General features: G+C 41.7%; 1 protein-coding gene across 1 annotated transcript; it reads left to right on the forward strand.

Moving 5' to 3' along the window:
• The first annotated feature begins 6,069 nt into the window (after nucleotides 1-6,069).
• On the forward strand, nucleotides 6,070-9,111 carry trim35-14 (tripartite motif containing 35-14). The gene is made up of 7 exons (XM_085769341.1): nucleotides 6,070-6,159; nucleotides 6,363-6,838; nucleotides 6,990-7,085; nucleotides 7,178-7,408; nucleotides 7,503-7,525; nucleotides 7,618-7,736; nucleotides 8,409-9,111. The coding sequence occupies exons 2-7, from the start codon at nucleotides 6,392-6,394 to the stop codon at nucleotides 8,948-8,950; spliced, it is 1,458 nt and encodes a 485-aa protein (XP_085625467.1). The 5' UTR covers nucleotides 6,070-6,159; nucleotides 6,363-6,391; the 3' UTR covers nucleotides 8,951-9,111.
• The last annotated feature ends 676 nt before the right edge of the window (nucleotides 9,112-9,787 follow it).

Genomic DNA, 9,787 nt, shown 5'->3' on the forward strand with positions numbered 1-9,787 from the left:
AATCCTGAAGGAACTACAGCAATTCCATTAATATCCCATGTCCCCCATTCAGGATGACATGAAATGGTGAGAAGATGAAGTAAGACGTAACTCAATTCCAGCAGAAAATGATTGCAGGCAATTCCCTGACACGGGCATCATTTCCCAACTCTCTCTATAGCGTTTCTGATAGCAGAGTGTGTAGTTGGGGAGGGGGGGTGGGGGGTTGGGGGCTAATAAAGATTTGGGTCATCACAGACAGCAGATTCATCCGGCTAAAACAAAATTGTCATCACTCTGCTTTGCTGAGCTAGAGTTTAAAGGGAAGGGAGGAAGCCAGGAGGCGAAATGGGTTAGCGAGGAGGAGATGGAGAGAGCAGCTGTGTTGTGGTGTATTGCGCTGTCCCTGTCAGACCGGGCTTATTGAATTGATGTCACTCCTTTAAACTCCAGTGGGATGGGTCGCGGTGTGCAGGTGTGTGTGTGTGTTTGTGTGTGTGTGTGAGGGAAGGAGACAGGGAGGGAAACACTGATAACAGTGGGTTTCCTGTGAATCTGGAGGGCCTGGCGACCTTCCAGAGACTCAAGGAGCTTCTCCAACAAGATCGAGTGAACCTCCAGTCCGGGACACAAATGAATTGGTGGGTGTTTAAGTGCGTGATGTGCACATTCATGCACAAGTGTGTTTTTGCAGGCATCCCCTTTCACACACACATCTCCAAATACACTGTCAGAGGAAAAGACCTAAACGGCATCGCACACACGCTTTGCAATATGTTAAATTGTTGCCAAAGGTGTCTCAGCTATTACCAAAGAGAAAATCAATATGTGACCTGGAAAAAAAGGGTTCCTGGTCTTTGGTGAGAGTGCCTCACAAGCCATAGTCAAATTGTGCATTGAATCCAATTTATATGGAGCACTCAATTCATGTGTGAAAGGAGAGACGAAATGAAAGCATCCTCTGATGAAATGGATGTGCAGTATTTCCTCTTTGACGACGACGGCGCAGCTCGATGCTCACGAGTCACAATGTGGATTGCATGAAAATGATTTTGCCAGTGCGTCACAAGTGTTTTAATCTGTAAAGATCAAATATTGATACGGCAGAAAGTACATGACTCAGTTCTGTTGCCCTTGTCCCCTCGATCTTCCTCTTGTCTCTCTGATAGCAATTACAATTATGACTAAACTCAGAGATTCATCTTATAATGTCCTCTCTCTCCACACTACACCACTGACTCAGCCTGCTGCCATCTGTAATCTTTTTTTTTAACTGCAGGAATTTCAATATCCAGAGGAATGTTAAAAGTGTGGTTGAAGTCAAAAAAGCAAAGTAGGACACTTGTGTCTCAGATTACAATCTTTCAAAATTGGATACACTTACGCACAGTGCAGCTAAACGCAAAAGTGAAACTTGTGATACTGCAAACGTGGACATGTGGTAGAACTCAATATTAAAGGACCCATAGCCTATTAAATAAAGTGAATTTTACATATATTTAGATCTGTTTGATATTAATACAGTTATAATGTTAAAGTACTCAGTTTTAGCCTGTATCCAGAAACGGAACCTTAAAACAAGCTGTTGTGACTTCTGCACCTTTGTGATGTCACAACAAAGCAATTACCACCTGGCCCCATTGTTTCTGTGAGCATCTACTACCTGAAATCTAGTGCATTTTATTTACACTAACACTCGTCAGCGAATCAGAAGAGAAAGTTGTTGTATCATAGTGTATTGATGAAAAGTGTCTGAGCAAATTATCTTTGAAAGATGAGCAGAGAAATTAAGAAATACTAAGAGTTTGTTTTACCCACATTTACTCAGTCCGCAGGAAGTGAGGACACAGAATCTGATTGGTTGAAGTAGCCTAATCCCCATGATAGACGCTGACAGATCCAATCACGTGCCAAGTATTTTATTTGTTGTTGTTGTTTTGAAAAACTCCTGCTCATTCCCAAGCTCTTTCCAACGAAGCCTTCCCAGATGGTTCTGTGTAACAAACCATCTGGTGCGTCAGGTTAGAGACGGGACGAGAAGAGGAACTGAAAGAACTTAAACTCCTGATAAGTTGACATGATTCAGGAACTAAGCTGTCACGCAAACCTAACACAGTCACAGCAGGTTCAGTGGGTTCATTGCTAGCAGCTAGCTTCAGCTAACACCTCTGCAGGTGGTAAACGGTGTGAAGTAAACATGCAAACAAACAGATTCCTGAGAGTGAAAAGGAATGAAAACTGATCTGATGTTCAACGTGAATGGAAATTTGGAGTGTTATGCCAAAAGCTATTGCTCTTGCTCAACAACTACAATTAGCATAACTTGAAAGCTGCCGTTTTCAACATTTATATAACTACAATGGATTCAATTGTGTCAAATGATAAATGGACCACATGTAGCAATGAACCAACTAATAATTATCAGTTCTTTTGTTTGCTGTGTGGTTCCATTTAGCTCATGGCTTTGGTGCAAATTTATGCATTTTTCCTCAAACTCACCACTGCCATTGAGTCACCAAGGAAGTGCTTTCACTGGAAAAACCTCCAATAGACTGTACACAACCTACACACTAGTAGTAACTAGTTAAGGGAACATTGCAACAAGACATTTCCAGCAAGAAAGTGAGAAAAATAACTAAAATAAGATTAATGCCTTTAATAATGACTTTTTTGGTGGACAGAAAATGGTTTCTATATACTGAATATTGTAACAGTAAGTTGCAAATAGGTGGATGATAGTGTTTAACTTGTTTCCATTGTGCTCCAATGATCACAAAGTATGTTTAATGCACCTTTAGCTAATTATATCTTAACTTAATTCATTAACCATTAAAAACATCACTAGTTACAGTTAATAAACTTCGTTTTAAAGTTGCATGATGTGGGGGTGGTACCTTTAATAACAGGTTATCCTTCACCACTTTTACAACATGAAGCTAAGCAGGTATGGCAGCATATAGCCGCTCATGGAGTGGAGGGGTCCCTGGGGGCAACTATACTTAACTCCATCAATCCATAAAATAAAATCTCTCTCTCTTTCATTCCTCCTTTCATTTCTTCCACTTACGGCCCGTCGTAAATCACCGGCTTTAGTTCACTTTTTATTGTCCGGCTTAACCGTATAGCACAGCAGAGTAATAGACTATTGACTTTTTGTCATATATTTGCAAGTATAGGCTTGTACAAGGGTGAAATAAATATGAAACTGTTATGGTCCACTGATAATGTTTTTAATGCACCTTCTCAGCCGCAGTCATCTATACGTTCCTCCTCCAGAAAGAAGAAGCATGCAGCTCCGGGTGGAGATGGCATTTGCACCTCAGCTTCCGTCAAAGTGGTGTCAGACAGGCCCTGATGCTCCCTGTAAAGTAAAGTATCAGGCGCTGAGATAGGTCTGACTGGGGCTGTCTCTGCTGTGTGTTAGCCTGCCTGTCCTCATTAGATGCTGAGAGACTGACACACCACCACCACCACCACCACCAACCCCTCCACCCTCCCTTTCCCTTTCCTTTCCCCTTTCCCCTTCAGCCCAGATGAAGCCCTGTGAACACTTGCTGGGCGTGAGCAATAATGAATCACTATTAGCCTTGGTCACAATGTCTGACAACCAATTTACGGGCGAAGAGAGGCTGCAGACAGTGACATTCAGGTAAATGTGAGCGTTTAGCTGCTCTACCCTGAGGTAACAGGTACGTTTCAAAGCCTCTGTGATGCCCAGATAAGACAGATTATATCTTATCTCCTGATATTTGTCTCTTCACCTCGAGTCATTTTGATGCAAAACAGTGACAATTCTGAAAGAATGCTGCAGCGAGAAGTTCAGCATCTTTTAGCGCTTTAGTTGCCTGGTCCATAAGTGGGTAAATACTGACACCTAGTGGTGGAAAATAATTACAACAACAGGGAAACATGCACTGGTTTCATTCAAAGGTGGAAAAGTATTTTATACCCTCCATATATTGTGTCTCTCTGAAACAATGACAACTAATGTGACATATCCTCTTCTATAAATATATCTCTCAATATACAGAGCTATAATTAATATATTACTCATACTGTTCCATATTGTCACAGATTCCACAAAGCGCTGAAACTTGACGATAATTATAATGTGTGAGATAATGTTTTAAATGAGCTTGTAAAGACATTACATATAATTTATGGTTTGCTCTTCTAAATAGGAAAAGTAAAATGCTTTATCGCCCAAATGAAGCGGGGCTCAGCATGCCTTTAAAAACTCTGAGTCATTCCAGGAGGGAAGTGGAGAAATTAACAACGAGAGCATCTGCTGGAAACTCAAATCCTCCTTTATGGATGACAAACGGACCATCTGTGATTCCAGTCTCATGTCAAGAAAGAAAGCATAGAGGACACTAGGAGAAGAGGAGAAGGCTCAATTAAAAGTAACTTTTGGGGGAAAAAAACTTCACTTTATGCTCAAGTTCCTCTTGAAGGTGACGGGACGGGACAAGTCAGTCAGGGTGAAGACTGCAGGTTGTCATGACAGTCAGTAAAACCTCCCTCTGCTGCTCTGCGTTTAATTGTGCATCTGACTTTTATTTTTCTGCTTTTCCACAGCTGCTGCAGCTATTGAGTAAATAAAAGTATCAGATTATCGCACACTACAATAACACACTCATTAAATTATGCATAAATATTACACTAATTAATGCAGTGTAATCAAAAGCAGGGGAAACTGAGAAAGTATATCATTAAAACAAGATGACAGTTATAGGATAATGCTGAATATAAAGCTACCCAGTGTTTGGCTAAAATGCTAAAGCCTGTTGTTTAATTAATTATAGCTTTAATTATAGAAGTAAAATGAATTAATTGTCCTCTGGAAAATGTTATACTGTTTGTTTTCTGCAGTCGATGCCCTGCATTCAGCTGGAAGAGGATGGATGTGGTGACTTATACTATAACTCACTATAACTGAAGTGATTATTGACCGGAGGAGCAGTCCAGGGCCTCAGAGGGACACTATAGGGCCGAACACGACGTCTTATCAGGCTTCTGCTGATGAGGAGCTTCCTCCAGCTTTTGGTTAATGAAGTCGCAATCACAGAGGCCGCGTGGTTTGTCACAACTCGACTGCAAAGTGGACAGAATGAAAAATAAAGATAAATAGACTGTGCACACTGATGCTCTGAAGTTGTGCAACACATTTATCAAAGAGAAAGAACCCCGGCGAACAGACTCCATTTTTCTCTGTCTATTAGATGTTGTTCCTTGGAGTCTGGGGAATAAAAACAGGGATCAAATACAAGGAGGAAAAGTCATGTCGCCAAACTGTGTGATAAAAGTCCCGAGAGAGAACAGCAGATAGGCTATACTAAATGATACGGTTATAGAAAAGTTTTCTTCTTGGCATTTAATCAAATTCATAGTGTGTAGTGCAGCTGCTCTATTGAAAATACCAAATGAATGTGTTGGTCCCTGATTGTACAAAAGCTGAATGTGCAAGGTCAGAAATACATAAGAAAATGTTTGAAAACCATAGCTGCACTTTACCACTAGATGGCATCACGTGTTGTGAGCCCAGAAACACATCACATTAGAGGCAAAAGAGAACTGGATGCAGATTTAGACTAAAGTACTACATAATTACTCATAAATATAATGAGTGTATCTTATATGTTTTTGTGAAATATATTACATAATGTCAGATTTTGGGGGGGATCTTATGTGAGCTGATACTTGGACCAGTTATTTCCAACCTCTCAGGCTTGTGAGTCTTGAAAACTGAAGCAGAATTTAAATAGAATAGAATAGAATAGAATAGAATAGAGAATACTAGGAGGGAAATTCAAATGTGGCAAAATGTGACTCATGAAATTTTTCCTCAACCTGTTTCACTTTCATTTTTCAAGCCCTGAACATTGGTGTATGCTGTATTTTAGGGGAGGGAAAGCCATAATTAGACAAAAACAGGAGGAAAATTAGCTTAATTTTGTGTTGACCCCCGTATTTGTACTTGTATTTGTTGTTCCTTTAGTCTTTGGCAACCCTTCATATGTTTCTTCTTTACTGGGGAATGACAAGGAGTAAGTTAAGGGTTAATATTGCTTGCTCTGCCTCTGTGACTCCGCCTCCTTCGGGTGACTCAGCACAACAGGAACTAGGAAGTGCTCCCAGTTAGATACGCATTTCTGTTACAGGACTGTGACTGACTGACAGGTATGTCCAGCTCTATCTTATCTGACCTTATATGAACTTGTCTGTTTCTCAGTTGAAGCCTTTACACACAGCTGTGAGTTCAGATGCTGCAGTAAATAGTCTGCAAAGTGAGTGAGTGTGAGTGTATGTGTGTGTGTGTGGGGGGTGGGGGACTCTGCCTGCCTCTGATCACCTTTGCCTTACTTTCGTTTCACAGTTCACAGTAAATCCCAGATTTGTAAACAGCGTCAGGATGGCAGGCAGGCTCTCGCTCCCGGAGGTCGACCTCTCCTGTCCCATATGCTGTGACATCTTCAGGGACCCCGTGGTGCTCAAATGCAGCCACAGCTTCTGTGCAGCCTGTCTGCAGGAGTACTGGAGGGGCCGGGACCGGAGCCGCGACCGCGACTGCCCCCTGTGCAGGACCAACTGCGTGGACGACCCCGTGCCCAGTCTCACCCTGAAGAACCTGTGCGAGTCCTACGTCAGCATGGAGAGCGAGGAGCTGGGGCAGGACCAGGCGGGGGCGGGGGCGGGGGAGCTGTACTGTGAGCCGGGGGAGTTGTGCCCCCTCCACGGGGAGAAGCTGAAGCTCTTCTGTCTGCCGGACAAGGAGCCCATCTGTGTGGTGTGTCACACGTCCAGGAGGCACAAACAGCACGACTGTTGCCCCGTCAGCGAGGCTGTAGTGGACGTGAAGGTGAATCCTTCAAGATAAAAACAAAAAAAGCCTGAATAATGATAAACTTCATTATGAACTCCCTCCCAAAGCTGTCATGAGCCTCAGGTTAAGTTAATCTGCTTCGAGTCAACAGGTTTTCAAATTAACTTTCTCTTAATTATCCACTCAGGAGAAAATGAAGTCAGCCCTCAGCTCGCTGCAGGAGAAGAGGGATGCTTTTGACAAAATGAAGAAAAACTATGAAGACACTGTGGAGCACATTCAGGTGATACTTTTTTTTACAAACTTTTCCAACATTGACAAGCCGAGTCGAGTCGTGCTGTGCTGTGCTCATACCGGGTTTTTTTTGTGTTTCAGGTCCAGGCTCGATTCGTGGAAAGACGAACCCGTGACGAGTTTGACAAACTTCGCAGCTTCCTTCAGGCGGAGGAGGAGGCCAGGATGGAGGCGCTGAGGAGGGAGGAAGAGTGGAAAAGTGAGCAGATGAAGCAAAAGATTGAGGAGATGGAGAGAAAAATAACATCCGTGTCTGCGTCCATCAGAGACTTGGAGGAGGAGATCGCTTTAGAGGGCATCTCTGTGCTTCATGTGAGTTTGTACATGTTTTATATATGAACATGAGCTTTGATACTCGCAGAAAAAAAGTTTCTGAAATAGTGGATTTGCCTCTTTTTTTTTGTAGAAATGCAAGAAGACACTTGCAAGGTAGGAAGAGGTTTTTTTTATATTTTAAACTTTTGTTTTACTTTTCTTTCATGGCGTGAGATATGAACTGAATTTTACTGTGTTTTCTGCAGAGCCAACTGTCCAATCGAAGATCCAGTGATGGCTCCAGGGGCGCTCATAGACGTGGCCAAATATGTGGGCTCCGTGGCGTTTGATGTGTGGGAGAAGATGCTTGCAATCATCAAATACAGTGAGCACATACTGTAGATTCTTCTCACGCCAGGATGATGTTTTATTCCAGGGTATCCGCGGGGTCTTAAAAAGTATTAAAAGGTGATAAATCAATTTTGAGAAAATTAAGACCCTTAAAAAGTATTAAAAAGTCTTTTCAGGACTTTATAAAGTCTTAGATATTGAAGGTATTTTTTCTGAATTAGCTGTCCAAGAGTTTGTGAAAGTGTGTGAATTTATTCATTTTATTAAAAACCAAAGATGAACCGGTACATAAAATAGAAAAGAAGATTGTTGTTTTTGTTTTTTGAGTGAAGCAATGTTTTTTTGTTTTGTTTTTTGATAAACTTTGCCTTTGATTTATTATCGCAGCCTATTTTGAATTATGTTGTATCATAGAGGTCTATATAGTCTTTATCACAAACTAAAACTGTTCAGTTAAAAGTGTCACTAGTGTAAATGGTTACAGCTTGAAGTGGCGGTGAGGTGTTGAAAAATATTGAGAAGGTCTTGAAAAAGTCTTAAAAAGGTTTTAAAATTAACTTCAAGATTCCTGTATAAACCCTGTATTCTTTAAAGTTTTAGCTGCAGTTTCGCTTCAGGGATCGCAGAGGAGGTGGAAAAGGTTGTGATTTTGAATGAGATGCAGTGAAAGTGTGTAACAGCCGACAATCTGCCATGTTTCCTTCAGCCCCGGTGACTCTGGACCCGAACTCGGCCGCCCCGTGGCTCGTCCTGTCAGACGACCTCAGCAGCGTCAGTGACAGTGATGAGAAGCGGAAGCTGCCCGACAACCCGGAGAGGTTCGACCCCGACACCAGCGTGCTGGGCCACGAGGGCTTCACCTCGGGAAAGTACTTCTGGGACGTGAACGTGGGAGAAAACACGGCGTGGGTGGTCGGCGTGGCCAAGGAATCTGTCAAGAAGAAAGAGAAAGTGTCTTCAGTGCTGGGGAACGGTTACCTGTGTGTGTACTTCTACCACAAAATGTACTTCGCCGGCACCTCTCCGCTGACACGGCTCAACCTGAAGAAGAACCCGCGGAGGATCAGAGTGCAGCTGGACTGTGACAAGGGCAGAGTGGGTTTCTACAACCCAGAGGACAACACGCACATCTACACCTTCAAGCACGGCATCACTGAGAAGGTCTTCCCCTACTTCTGGGTGGGCTGTCAGCAGTGCCCTCTGACAGTCGAACCAGCGCAGGTGTCACTGAAGTTTGACTCTTACTGAGAACATTTCAGCTTCACATCTCTTGATGGCAAAGTCAAATCAAATGGTGTCATATCCTTTACTTCTTTCCTGGTTCAATACAGTATGTCCAGTCTCTCTCAGTGTACAATACAATGAATGCCTTATCTTAAAATGAAGTGATTTCTTACTTGAACTTTGAACCACATGACTTTGGAGTATTATTTTGGGGAAATATAGTTTCAACTGTTATCATGAAGCGGCAGAATTATGGAGATTTCTTTTTCTTTTTTGGGTGCAGTGTAACTTTGGAGAAAAAAAACAGTTTTTATTTTTGAAAAATTAGATTTTCAAGCATCGACCTTTGTGTAACGGTACTTACCTTTGCATGTCAAAGTCTGAATGCCTTTTTTTCTAACAACTGATTTGTGGTGCACTAGCTATAGCTTTATGTGAATACACAGTTAAATGAAGTTACTAAATAAATAAATTTACAAATATCATGACTTATCTTGATTTTATGCAACTCCCCCTTGTGGTGACCTATTAAACTAAAACAATGACTGTTTTTAGTATGACTCCTCAAAAAAAAAAAAAGTTCAACAGGCAATATCAGTAATTTCAACTCATACACAGGCTCCAAAGTGTAAAATCTATTGCAATTTTATCATAATAACTATGAAACTGCCCTATGATTATTTTCTGTGATTCTACTATTTTCTCTATTATTTATTTATATATCCATTTATTTATTTATTTTCGTATTTTTTGCAGTAGGCTAATTGGTCCACAACGTTGTAATGACCTAACTTTACTTCACCACTCCCACTGAACCTCGCAGGCTCCTCATGGTCCTTTCTTTCCTTTATCGATGTATTA

The sequence above is a fragment of the Trachurus japonicus genome, chromosome 23 (assembly GCF_045865225.1).
Source record: "Trachurus japonicus isolate A0001 chromosome 23, Traja_1.0".
NCBI classification, from domain to species: Eukaryota; Metazoa; Chordata; class Actinopteri; order Carangiformes; family Carangidae; genus Trachurus; species Trachurus japonicus.

Bases quoted from the DNA above. Each gene is read 5' to 3' on its own strand.
- trim35-14 (XM_085769341.1), top strand. From the start codon at position 6,392: ATGGCAGGCAGGCTCTCGCTCCCGGAGGTCGACCTCTCCTGTCCCATA. The intron at 6,839-6,989 runs GTGAATCCTTCA...TTATCCACTCAG, and splicing joins AGGCTGTAGTGGACGTGAAG to GAGAAAATGAAGTCAGCCCT. The intron at 7,526-7,617 runs GTAGGAAGAGGT...TGTTTTCTGCAG, and splicing joins TGCAAGAAGACACTTGCAAG to AGCCAACTGTCCAATCGAAG.